Source organism: Gavialis gangeticus, unplaced genomic scaffold (genome assembly GCF_001723915.1).
Source record: "Gavialis gangeticus isolate Ggan-Ray unplaced genomic scaffold, GavGan_comp1, whole genome shotgun sequence".
In the NCBI taxonomy this organism is placed as follows: Eukaryota; Metazoa; Chordata; order Crocodylia; family Gavialidae; genus Gavialis; species Gavialis gangeticus.
In genome coordinates, this window is record NW_017728996.1 from 7,600,166 (window position 1) to 7,613,385 (window position 13,220).

General features: G+C 51.2%; 1 protein-coding gene across 1 annotated transcript in view; it reads right to left on the minus strand.

Annotated features, from left to right (window-relative positions):
* Positions 1-13,214, minus strand: part of ANKDD1A (ankyrin repeat and death domain containing 1A) — a 27,808-nt gene extending 14,594 nt beyond the window's left edge. Inside the window, exons 1-6 of the mRNA XM_019503992.1 lie at positions 13,206-13,214; positions 5,458-5,561; positions 4,066-4,164; positions 3,381-3,479; positions 1,950-2,054; positions 228-326 (exon numbers count right to left, since the gene is read on the minus strand). Of these exons, the coding sequence (XP_019359537.1) occupies positions 228-326; positions 1,950-2,054; positions 3,381-3,479; positions 4,066-4,164; positions 5,458-5,505 (450 nt within the window). The 5' untranslated portion in view covers positions 5,506-5,561; positions 13,206-13,214. The remainder of the gene's footprint in view (positions 1-227; positions 327-1,949; positions 2,055-3,380; positions 3,480-4,065; positions 4,165-5,457; positions 5,562-13,205) is intronic.
* Positions 13,215-13,220: the final 6 nt, after the last annotated feature.

Sequence of the window (13,220 nt, forward strand, 5' to 3'; positions counted from 1 at the left end):
CAGTGCCTTCCTGCTGGGCTTGCAAATGGATGGGGGAAGAATTCCACGGAACAGGCAAGACAGAGCTACCGCAGACCAGCATACAGCCAACCGGCCCAAGCATGCGCTCACCAATCGCCTGCGTGTCTTTGACCCAGCCACCCAAATCGAGATCCCATTGCCAATCCCTTGCGTCATTTAGGTCATTATTCCATTGCTCTGCCCCGAACGGCAGCTTCTGTCTGTACCTTGTCTTTCACGCTGCGGGAACACCCCGCTCTGATCAGGAATTCCACCGCCTCCAGCCTCCCGTGCTCTGCAGCCAGGTGAAAGGCCGTCCTGTCCATCTGCAGTTCGGAAGAGAAAAACAGAAACACCAAGACAAAGGTTAACAGCTGAGAATGACCTGGATACCCAATGCATGGAAGATATCGCATTTTAGCCAATTTTTAAAAATGAAATCTTCGTATTTTCCCAAGCAGGAAGCAACTGTGACCACCTGCAACCTGAGATCCTGCTCTCACCTTGGTTCAAAGTAATTTGCATCATCACCGATCCTCACAGGAGGTGAGAGGCTTCATACCAGCTATGAACTGCCTGTCCAGAGGAGTTTTCCATCTATCGACGACTCTGTGAAATCCTATGAAATATGACCTTTCATTTCTACCCAGGAGAACTTTTACAATCTTTTCTCTGATGCCTGATGAAGGGGGTCTATGCCTGAAAGCTTGCAATTAAAGAATTTTTTTTGCAAAAATATTGTTGGTCTAATAAAAGATATCACCTCTGCTACGAGTCCTGATTGCCTTTTCCTCTAGACCAATACGGCTACAACCTGGATGCCTGACACTAGCACTAAAGTAATGACTCTTGCTGAAGGCATTAGAAGTAGGCTTCCCCCAATAACTACACACTGCAAGAATAGTTTTGTCTCCTCCTGGCAGTAACTAGCATTGAGCCTTAAAAGATTTTATACATCGCCAGCGGTTCCTCTGCTTTCACATTTGGGGGTGATCTTAGGAAAAAAAAAAGGAGCTGAGCTGAACCACCTGCCTGGCACTAACAACTCTATGCCCTTTGGTTTCATCTGGCACAATAAAAGGCAAAGAGAATGTCAATATTTATTTCAACATGAAGAAAGGAAAATAAGCAGCTTATCAAAAGGTAGTTAAAGCTTAAAAGCCAAAAGAGAAAGCAAAAATGATCTGAAGCATCAATTATCCCATGAGTCATTTTAAAAAAACAAAAAAAAAAAACCCTTCTTGGGTGTAGGTAATTGCCAGTGCAACCCACTTTATGTGCTTGGGGAAGAGAAAGGATCCCCACAGGAGCGGTGCGGGGCAAAGAGAGGGCAGCAAGGGCTATGACTGAGGACAGCGAGGGGGCAATGGCACTTGGGAGCTGGGCTCAGTCCTGTGCTTCCTGATGAGCGAGGCGGGATCTGCCTGCAGCAATCAATCAGGAAGGAACAGCTTGGCGACAGGGACCGTTGTTTACCAAAGGCATGCCCATGCCCTGCTGCGTCATTAATGCAGCCTGGCTTGCAACTCCCCAGGGTGAGGCTGCCAGGCACAGCACCATCCTGCCACTCTGAGTCCATAAGTACTGACTATACTTTCCTGGCGATTCCCACACAAAACTGCATTTGGAGGAGCTGGGCATTTTGCCCCGGGCGAAAATCAAGTCATTCTCATGATAACGTCTGGCTCAACCGTCCTGCCTCGCACCCCACTGACAGCTTCCAGGACACGCTTGAAACGAGATGCAATTCCACAGGAGGACAAGTACGAGGAGTGGGGCTGGAGGCAGAAGCCAGCCTGCGGCATTTCCCTGGAAGCTAGATCCTGGATTCACCTTCTCCACGCATCGAAGGAGACGCGATCCCAGGGACTCAACCCTGCTCCTGCTGAAACCCAGGGGCACGCTGCCAGGAATAGCATGAAAGTGAGGCTGCTTTACAGCCTTGCTACCTTGTCTGTCTTGTCCACGCGCACGTTCTCCAGGTCCTCCACGATGAACTCCATCACCTTGACGTGACCTCTCTGGGCCGCGCAGTGGAGCAGGTTCCTACCATGCTAGAGTGGGAAGCAAGCCACATTTGCTTAATGAGCCAGAGGCTGCATTACATCACTGCTGTAACAGCTTCTTCCTGGTAAAAAAAACCTCATCCACTGCCTCCCTGCAGCTCCCTGGCTAAAGCCAGCCAGGACTGCAGATGGCTAATTGTTTCCCCAAAATGTTGATGTTCTCTCTTTCTCAGCAGAGGTTTATTTTTAAAACATATCTACTGCTGATTTATTAATGCTCCTTCTTGTTTCTACAGCACCTTCCATCTGGGGCTTTCAGAGTCGCAGACTGCAGAAACCTCTCTGGAACAAAAAATATGATAGCTATGTACTAGCGCAGCTAGGCCCAGGGATGTGAAAAAGCTTCCCTAAGCCTGTGGCCACACGGTGGGTCAGAGACAGAGCCAGGAGTGGCACTCAGCTTCACCCGCTCCCCTGTATCCCCTGCAGGGAGTCAGTAAAAGGATGTCAGCTAACAGGGAAGACTGAGCAGCTCACGCCAGCACTGAGTTCTTCCTATTGCTCTGCAAACCTTTCCCCTCCCATGACTGTGCAATGCAGGACGTGGCATCTGCTTGCCATAGATGAAGCAAAATAAATATACACACATCCCTGCAAAGGGCAGGTAGGTTCCTTTGTCCTGATAAACTCACTGTCTTGCTGCAGCAGTGGCAAGTGAACCAAAAAGGATGTGGCTGGGTGCGATAATATGAGGCTCTCTTCTCAGAGGCAGTCACAGTGCAGAAAATGGATTGCCATGGCAGATACAAATACAGAGCCATGGGCATATCCAGAGGGCTTTGGGGAGTGGACAGTGCTGGCACTGTACATTTTCCCCATCATGTTAATAAAATAAATGATGGTGCCTGCATGCCTGGACACCGATGGGACTGGGCAAAAGGAGCAGCAGGGCAAGAGATCCTGGGATAGGGGTTGCAGGAGTTGCCCCAGTACTACTCAGGAGCAACCCCTGCAGCGATTGCCCCTGGGGTGCAGGCAGCTCCACTGTGCCCATATGGACCCAGCCATGGGGGACTGGTGCCTCCTGAGTCTGGGGGGACACCAGCAGAAGCCAGCAACAGCATCAGCAGTGGGGACGGGGCTGGTAAGCACCCGCAGTTGCCGATGGTGTGGGCAGCAGGGATGACCCTGTTGGGGAGGGGCATGTGCCCCCCTACCAGTCACCTATGGACCCAGCTTTGCGGCCTGTTGTGGCAGCCGGTCTCTCAGCTCTCCCATTCTCTGCCGGCTGCAATGACCGAGCTGACCACCCTCCCCCTATTGCTCCCTGGCTCTGGACAGCCGAGGACAGGACACAGGAGCAAGCTGCCTCACCTTATTTACACAGGTGACCTTGGCCCCAGCATTGACAAGGATCTGAAGGATGCGCAGGTGGCCGAACCAAGCCGAGAGGAGAAGCGCATTCATTCCAAACTGGAGAGGAAGGAGCACAGATCTCTTCAGTCTTGCCATCCCCCCAGGCCCACCCCCCAACAATACTGCCAGACGCCCCATGCCAGACCTCGGAGGGAATCTGCACAAGCAATATTTAATTTTTAAATAGTTAATATTTAATGTGGAGTTCTCTTTTAAGAGCCCTTCCTTCCCTCTGCCAGTTCGATCCCCCTCTCCTCACTGCTCTTCCTGCTCTGGGGAGATCAGTAGCTGCTGAAGAACCTGTCAATCCGCTGATAGGAAAGCAATCCTCCCTGTCAGCCCATTGCTCCCGGGTAGGAATATGTTGGCCGGACACCACTTGTTGGCCAGCAAACCACTAATACAACAGGTCCACCCTCGCAGCCAGGCTGGAAGCATCAGTGTGGCAGCCAAGGATGAGATGGGACCGGAGTAACTACTGCCTTCAGAGCAAGGCTGAGATGCAGTGCAAGGGAAGCACGCACGGCTTCTCCTTGCGCACCCAACCCATTCCCCAAGCACTATGTTGAATTTGAGATGAGATTTCCCACCCCGCTGCCCCACGACCTGCAACAAGGCCTTCAAAGGAGAGGCACAGTCATACATGGTCTTCATCATCCAGCGCCATGTCGTGCTCCAGAAGCAGCCGCACAGCTTGCTCGTGCCCAGCTCCAGCGGCCCAGTGCAGAGCAGTTCTGTCTATCTGGAGAGGAAGAGACAGAGGAGCCAAGTGGCTACAGGCCTGAGCTGAAGTCTTGGTTGCACTGAAGTCAATGTCCAAGCTCCTTTTGACTTCACTGGGGCCAGGAGGTTACTCACAGTTCGTGTTCAGTCAGCAAACTGCATTCTTCACTATACTGCTTAGCAACGAAACGTGGGAATAGGGACAAGAGGAAGACTACTAGGGTCTTTTGCAGCACTACAGTGTCAGGTCTCCAAGTCTTTGTTTTATTAAGAGTTGGAAGCCACAAAAGCAACGGTCAGTGCCTCCTCGTGCGCTTGCCCACACAGCACAGCTGGCCAGCAGACCTCCTGCCAAGTTCCCGGCACATCTCTGCATGCACCCACCTTTCCACTGGCAGGCTTCCCCCTCCCTCCTACCCCACCCCATGATGTGTGGAATAGGACTTCTGCTGCTGCCCAGAAGGCACGAGGAAACACCCCCATGCCCTCAGCCAGCTGCCGCAACCCCTTCAGCAGCCGGGCTGCACTTCGTGCGATGGCAGCCCACATGCTGAGTGGAGCTGCACTGACCCCCCACCATACAGGTGTACGTGTGCTCTGGTGGCTTGGAGGCAATGGCAGGCATCCACCACCAGAAGCTTTGGCAGCTAAGACAGCCGAGCCCGGACACAGCCCCACACGAGCCAGGGACAGCCAGAACCCGCACCACTTTCCCAAAATGTTTCTGTGAATGTTGCAAGAGACCCATTTGGGCACACAACGTGTCCCTCCCAATGTGCGTGGGCAGTGACCTGGCCTGGAGCGAGGCCTGCCCCCTTACTGGAAGCCCCATGGGGCAGGGACCCAGACTGGCACTACTGAGTCCTGCTCCATAGCACCTGGGTTTCCTAGATACCTTGGCAATAACAGTAATGATTAATATTAATAAATGCTGGCACACCGTTCTTTGAAAATCTGGCCCTTAAAATGTTTGGTACAACAAGGGGCTCGGATACTGATACAGGTACTGATCGCTGTAGTAGTTGGGTGGATGGGCTGGATTGCACATAGCCTTAAGTATGGCCACGATGCTGTGATCCTCGACTTCCTGTGCACTGATTGCAGCTTTCAAATCCCTTCAGGCTGCCCAGAGATGCCAGCACGTTGCAACACCTGCTCCACGCTAATGGGGTGCCGTTGGGTGGGTGACTTTAAGCTTTGCCCAACCAACAGTAACATGACGGAGCATGGAGATGCAGCCTGAACACTGCCCCGTCTGTGCTACCTGCAGCCCTCGCAGTCCCGCTGCTGCCAGAACACCTGAAGGACCTACATTGTTTTTGGCTTTGATGTCCACCCCTCTCCGGATCAGCTCCTCCATCCTGGCCGTGTCATTACGCTTCGCGGCATCGTGGAATTCTTTCTCCGAGCAGAGCACTGAAACGCAAGAGAGGGTCACACGTGGGAGCCATTCAGACACGGATGCTTTGCAGCTGCCAGAAGTAACCTGCCCCTTGCTCACCTCTCCCACTCATTCATTTAACTCTGACACATCTTTGAGGGGGGGAATTCCAGAGCCCGGTACTTCCCGCTCCCCTCCAGACACCTGCAGACACAAAATGCCCTGCCTTCTTACCCACCTGCGTCTTAGTGAGCACGTTATCTGGCCCCACCGGGTTCTTAGTCATGGCAAATTGATTTAAATCATGATTTAAATCACTGGTCAGGAAGCCTCGAGTTAGACTCCCTAGGCCTGACGAAAGGTGACTGTGCCCGAAAGCTTGCTAAGAACTTCTTTCCAACTACTCAGTTTGTCAAATAAAAGATCCGACATCTACCCAAAGAACCTGGCCTGCCTTGAGTTAACCGTTGTTTTCTACAAAAAGTGCATTCTTTCTGTTTGATAGCTTTTACTCATTTCACTTTTTGAAACTTTGCACTCTTAGAGAAAGGTAAGGGTTTGACCATATGTTTGCAAACTTGCAGAAATAAGAGGGCTGACGGGTGGGTAATCAGGTCTGTTATCTCTCATCTCCATACCCTGCTGTTAACAAGGACGTGATCTCTAGAGACACAAATCCGGTTTGAGAACTGAAACTAAGCATCACAGAGATGCTTAATGGGATCTTCTAGACTGAGCACTGGGTCCCATTGGGTAGAGTGGTTTTCTTGAATCTTTACTAATCTATAGAGGGGCCTCTGGGAACCCCGTAAGATTGGGCCCCTAATATAAATAGGACACAGCAGGCCGCGGACTATAACACTTCTAAAGAGGTTACATGAATATACTGTCCCAAACAGTATATAATTAGAAGTTATAATCCCTATCCCATGATGATATCTTTGAGCTTTAACACATCTTAAATTAAAACTATATATAGGTTTATTGTTTAAAACAAGCATCTTAACAAAAAAAATAAAAAATACAATTAAATAAAGCTGATTTAAATAAAAAATCCAATTTTTTAGATTAAAGAAAAAAAATGTTGCTTTTTAGCCACCTTCCTAAGAACACAATCCTTCCTCCTGCCCATCCCAGCACACTCCCCCTCTGCTACTTGTGACTTTACTCTGGAACAAGCCTACTTCCCCCATTTAAATGAGGCATGGGGACCTCATATAACTGGCCTGAGGTCACGCAGCAAGTCAGTGGCAGAGGTGACCCCCACCCAACCCAGACACTTCCCCTCCTTTAGGTCGTGTTCAGTGCAGCGAGCAGTGTCTGGGGTTAGGGCTTCTCTCGTAGACCCTGCTTCTAACGGTCTGCAGCTTTACCAAGCGTTAGGAATTTGCCCTGAGATGTTCCACACGGTGGAGGAGCATCACAGCCTGAGCTTTCGAGTTGTGAGAATGAAGTTAGGGAAAAAATATTTGGGCAGGTTCAAAAACAGACATTTTTGCAACTGCTTCATTGCTAAGAAGCTTGGACACCTCCAGGCCTTTGCAGAAGGGGCTTGACATTTACCACGGTGCTTCCGCGGGGTCAGGGATGTGACTTTTAGCACGTGATCTGCCTTTGAATGCACTCACGTTGCTAAAGGTTGTGTCGGTGCACACATGCCAAGAGCTGGATTCAGATCACACAGGCAAGCCTGGCCCATCCTAAATTCAGAACGGTTGAGCTTGCGACTTTGTTCCTTCGAAGCCCGGTATTATAGGTCGAGGGTCTGGTTCCTATTTACACCCTCTTCCAAGCCTGTTGATACAGCCAGAGCAATGCAAAGGGGCCTTAGTGTGAGAATGTTGCATCCTCTTAATCAAATGTCTTAATTAATATCTATGGTGAGCCTGAGTCAGCAAAGTAACATCACCTACAGAGGTTATTTCCCAATCTCCTACAATAGCTAGTGATTAGTTTTTATATGCTATATTCCTCTGAATGCAAGATGCCCTTGAAGATGCACCCACATTTTCAGGTTCTCAACTTCAAGAAAATAATCACACGACACATTTCCAAGGATGCAACTTCTGCAGGATCTATACGGGCTTTTTACTTTTCAGAAGAAATATCTGGTTGCAAAAAGCCCACCTTGTATTTGAAGGAATATGGGAAATTAATGAAGGACTACTTTGAACACCACCGCTGCTGAGAAAAGCAGCGCTTCCCCTGCACAGCTAGAAGAGATCGAAGAGGATTTACTAGTCAGCGTGGGCACGGTGTTAGCTCATTTTACCAGCTCCCTGCTTTACTGGAGAAACCTCCCTCCTAACAAGTGAAAACCAGCCCCCATCTCCTTGCAGCGAAGCTGGCAGCGTGGCTTTAGCGCTGGATTTATGTCAAGACATTGTTGGCCACCCCCATCCAGCAGGTGCTTTCTCTTTTATCGGGTCCTGTTTCTGTTCCAGCCTGTTCGGTGCGATGCCTCCGACAGGCGATTAATTCAGACACGAGACTTGCGCATCTGCCTATGGATCCTGCGCGACACCCCTGCGCTCTGCTAGTTTTCCTTTCCCCTCCCGACTCTAGCGAGCACTACGGAGGGATGCTCCCTGCCATTCACGAGCCGGAGAGCTCATTTTGCAACGTGGATTTTGCTCACTAAGCTTGCTCCCTAGGGGCTAGGCCATCGATCGCCTCCAGCATCATCAACCAAGGGGACAGGGAATCCCTGGTTGAGGATAAGACTCCCCTCGCGTGCCTTTTCCACAAGCTCCGCACCCCCTATAAAGGGACCACAGGAAGACAGTGAAGAAGATGCAGGATCTGGGGTTTATGCTGGCCGAGTCTCCGCACGCAGTCCCTTGCACGCTAACGATCATACGAGATGCCAGGACATCCATGCGGCGGGCGCAAGACCCACGCTCACAGCCAGCCAACAACTGCTCATCCCTGCTCCCCTAAACACATAAGCTTCTGATGCTAGAGGTTTCCCTGCCCAGGCAGAGCGCTCCGGCAGAAATCTCCCTGGCAGGACACAATCTGGGCTTGTGATTTCACATGCTCCTCCGGATCTGGCCCCTCACTCCCAAATGGGTTTAACCTGGACGGTGGGAATGAATCTTCAGCCACAGTTAACAGATCCTTCTCCATCGCCCCTGTCCTTCTCTCCTCCCCACAATCAGGAAATGCATTTCAGCAAAGAGAGAAAAGCAGGAGGAGGATCCCACAGATGTGAAGAGCCAATATTTACTTTTTCAAGAACTGGCTCGGAGATGTGTGACGTTTCCAGAGATGCACACACTGCATAGGGCTGCGGCCGCCTTTGCTTTGGGGAACAGCTCCAGGGGCAAAGCTGCCTAAGCGTTGGGTTTCCTTGCACGCGCTGCTGTTAGCTGAGCCAAATACAGTCAGATCTCAGCTCCCGCACCGAGTCTTCACGTGGTTCTTAATTCACACTTTTTTTGTTTTAATCAGACTTTCAAAGGCAAACGTGGATTTCTAGTTCCCCCTTTCCCCAAGATAAGGCTCACTTTTCTCGCAGCAAGCGGCACGAGCCAAAGAATAAAATTACAGGAAGACTAAACTACGTGACCTCAACGGCGAAAACCCTAGAAGGGGGGTGTCTAACCTGCACTATGGGTGCCACGAGTGGCATGGGGCAGACTGGGCAAGGGACAGGCATAGTGCCAGATGGGGCAGGGAGCAGACCGTCAGATCAGACAGGGAGCCCTGGGCAGGAAGCAGAAAGCAGAGCAGCAGACTGGGTCTGGGAAAGGGACTGGAGTGGCACTCAGCCAGAGCGCAGGGCTAATTTATAGCATGCCTGGCAAAAAGGTTGGTGCCCACTGCCCTAGAAAATAGCTAGAACAAGCATACGTGGGATGGTTACTTAGCCGCACAATCCTTGCCCTCGAAAGATGAGCCGCTGGCCAGCGAGGGATTACCTCTGCGAGGCACTCCCACGCATGAGCCGACTTGCAGAACGGGGCATCCTATTTGTAAAAAGAAAAGTGTAACGCATGCCTTGCACAGAAGTGGCCACGAGCAATACTCCTCCGCTCAGGGAATATCAGAGGTTGAACCGAGCTCGCCAGGGTAGCGTTATCCAGGATTCGTTCTGTTTGTTCAGCTATCACCGAGACGGTCACGCACGGCTTTTAATAACATCCGATTTCTCTTGTATCTACAGACAGACCCAAATTCTTAGACTTCTGCTTTCATCGTATCAGTTAAATGTTTGGTCACAGCTTTCTGCGAGACAACAGGAACCTAAGGTAAGAGAACAGCTGTTGCCAAGAGCTGTCACATGCTAAAGCTAACGAATATTGCATTAGTTGCCTGCCATCTGTTACCACTTAATGTGCGGTAGGCAAGGTGTCTCGAACAATGTTCACACACTTCAGTCACCAGGAACACAGAGGCACGCATGCGGATTGTGCCGAGTCTCGTTTCCTTGGAAAACGAGCAGTGTAATTTCCTCCGCAGACTACAGCAGGTGTGCAAAATGCTCACCACTGACATCCAGGCACTTAGCAGTACACAGGGGTGTATACGTTTTTTTGGAGGCAGCCCGCATGATCGAAATCTGTTGTATTTCCATAGAAAGATCTACCTAAGCGAGCACAATATATGCAGGAGTTCTTAAAGTAATTGAAAAGACCAGTGGCTATATCAGGGGTGGGCAAAATGTAGCCCAGGGGCCAGATGCAGCCCGCCAGGTCATTCTCTCCAGCCCACAGGACCCCTAAAAAAATATAGAAAATTAATATATCTCTGCCACTGGCTGCCTGTCATGTGGCCTTCAATGGCTTGCCAAAACTCGGTAAGCGGCCCTCCGCCGGAAATAACTGCCTGCCCCTGGGCTATATCATAGCAGGACACCTACCAGGCCAATACAGCTGCATCTGACTCCCCTTGAGGGATTCAAGGGATCTGTTTAAGTAATTTGTGTCCATAAGATGGCAAACTCGGCGTGGGGTGGGGGGCGAGGGGCAAGGCAGTGTCACCGCTGCGTGGCACTTAATGTAAAGCATTGCCAAACCCACCTGCAATCCTCCCAGCCGCCAGCACCACCTAACCAAGACTTTCCGTCCAGACGGGCACCACGAACACGTGTAATTGTGGAGCAGCTGCGCCCCGCAGGGCCTGGCTCCACTGACGGCAATGAGATTTCAGGCACTGACTTTAGCAGCAGAAGCAGAATTGCATGCATGCAGCCGTAGCCTGTTAGAGGAGGTCCAGCTCCGGGGCAGCGTTTTCACACCACCCAGCAACACCAGCAGTAATGAGAACGATGCACATAGCTTACAGGAATGAGGAATGCAGGCGGTTTCATGTGCAATGTTCATTTCCGCCGATCAGAATAACAACTCGCCTAGGTCGCCGCTGATCTGGAGTGGCAGAGCTGCATTCTCGCATTTTAGGAAAGCAGAAAGTCTCGTCTCTGATTAGTCAGAAGATGCCCAGCAGCCACTGACTCATTCAGACTGCAGAGAAATAAGCCTTTTCTCCCAAGATCCCCAGTTCAAACCACAGCTCCGGCTGCAGTGGCTGGAACGTATTACTGGACTGGGTACGAGAAAAATGCCCGTAGGATTCAAATCAGCACCGCAAATGCCATTTTCATTACTGCACCCACTTGGGCAGCAAAGTTTCCTGCATATGGAGTACCTCCCTCAGCATTTTTTAACATTAGACTTGACAGTGCCTGGCATTCAGAAATATAAATTCTGCTACACTAAACCAGGTACAAAATAATCTGAATGATTTCTCATCAGTGCAATGCATCACCTTGAAGTTACTTTGCAAGGGATACTTAAGAACAGCAAAGGACAGTCCCATGCAAAAAAGGTAATAAATAAGAAATCATACTGGGACACAGAATTGATTATGGCTACTCCAACCTCCAGTGTGTTTTCATACCTTTGTGCTGGCCCCGGAGGAAACGTCCACAAGAATGCAACCAAAATCTATCAATCTATCACTGACAACAGTGAGGAAGATGAATTGTAGTATTACAGAAGCGCATGCTGTTTCACAAGAAAATAAAAACAGAAGTGGTGGCTCCCTGTCTAGGTTTTACAAAACTTACTTATGAATTTTATGGTTTAGTCTGTTGTTTTGTTCCTGGTGATTTGCTCCACTTGTAAAAGTACTGAAAGTCACTTGCTTCACCAGGATCCAAAACCATCCCTCCCCCACCCCCAGGCGAAAACTAACCTTTCCTGGCTTTGCTAACCAAGCGGAGGGCGATGCAAACACCAGGCAATCAAAAAGGTATTATGCAAGGTAAATCAGATGCTTCTAAGCCTTTCTACTTCGATACCTCAGCACGGTAATAATGCAGTTTTATCATTTCCTCATTTGCGACAGCAGGGCAGACACTGCCTGGGCTAACAAAAATGAATCCACTAGCAGGCAAGAGGTGCAGGCAAGCCTCCCTTAGCAGGGGAGAACTGAAATCCAGGCTCCACTCCTTTCAGAGTTATTGTCTCATCCTCCGTGGTTTCCAGCCATATGCCGGGCATTACGTTGCCCCGCTGTCTTTGTGTCACCCTTCACGCAGCACGCAGAGAGCACGCTGTGTCTGCAGGGGGTACTCTACACAGCATGCAAACATTGGACCATATTTCTAACTCCTATAAAGATAAAACCAGTGTTTTGGAGTAACGCGTTGCTTGCTCGACTCCAGGAGCCAAGCTCTGCTCCAAGGCCCCCGAGTGGACAGAAAACCTGGAGCGGCGTTAGCCAAGCGCTGGCTTGGATTTCTGCAGGTGTGACCGAAAGCAGAATATCTGAAGAGCTGGTTTGAGAGAGCATCAGACACCTGACAGCAGAGAAAGTCCCCAGCTTTAAGCCTAAATCCACCCGGTGCGAACTCGATCTAGCCGGGAAGATGTCACATAGGACGGGCTTAGAAAAACTCACCTTGGCAGGTTTGCAGCTAAAGTCACGCTGCTCTTGCAGAGGTGGATGGAAAAGCAGGGATACGGGAACAATAACAGCCCCGCTCGCCTGCTCGTCCCTGCGCTCCCCCAGGCCCAGGTGACCCAGGCCTTGACAGGGTCTTACCGCCTTCACCCTGGGGAAGCTCCCAGGGCCAGGGATCAAGGACCCCCGACGGCCGGGCCAGGCAGACGGGGCCGCCGGCCACTATCCTGCTTCCCTGGTTCTCCTTGGGGCACCCATCTCAGGCATGCGTGTGCAACGATAAGGGTGCGTGCATGTGGACATGTGTGTGCATGGACGTGCGTCTGTGTACATAGACCAGGGGAGCATGCTCAGATAGGCACGTGTGTGCATTGCCAGGCGTGTGCACGGCAGGGTGTGCATGCACCGATGAAGGGGTGTGCATGCCCCGGTATGTGTGTGCGCGCGCGGACTCTGTGGGTGTGCACGGCGACGTGTGTGCACACACCGGGGTGTATGTGCCCAGCTGGGTGTGCGCATGCCAAGACTGGGGCGTGGTGCGCGTGTGTCTGGCTGGGTGCATATGTACAGCTATGTGTGTACATGGCTGGGTGTGCGCAAGTGCACGGACCAGGGTGTGCGCGCCCAGGTGTGTGCGTGTGTCACCGTGTGTGTACGTGCATGGACCAGGGTGGGTGTGGGTGTGTGTCTGCACGGCCCAGGGGGTGCGTGTGCCCGCCCGGCACCGTCCCTCGCAGCCGCAGCCCCTTGCCCCGCCCGCGGCCACTCACGCGTGTCATCCTCGG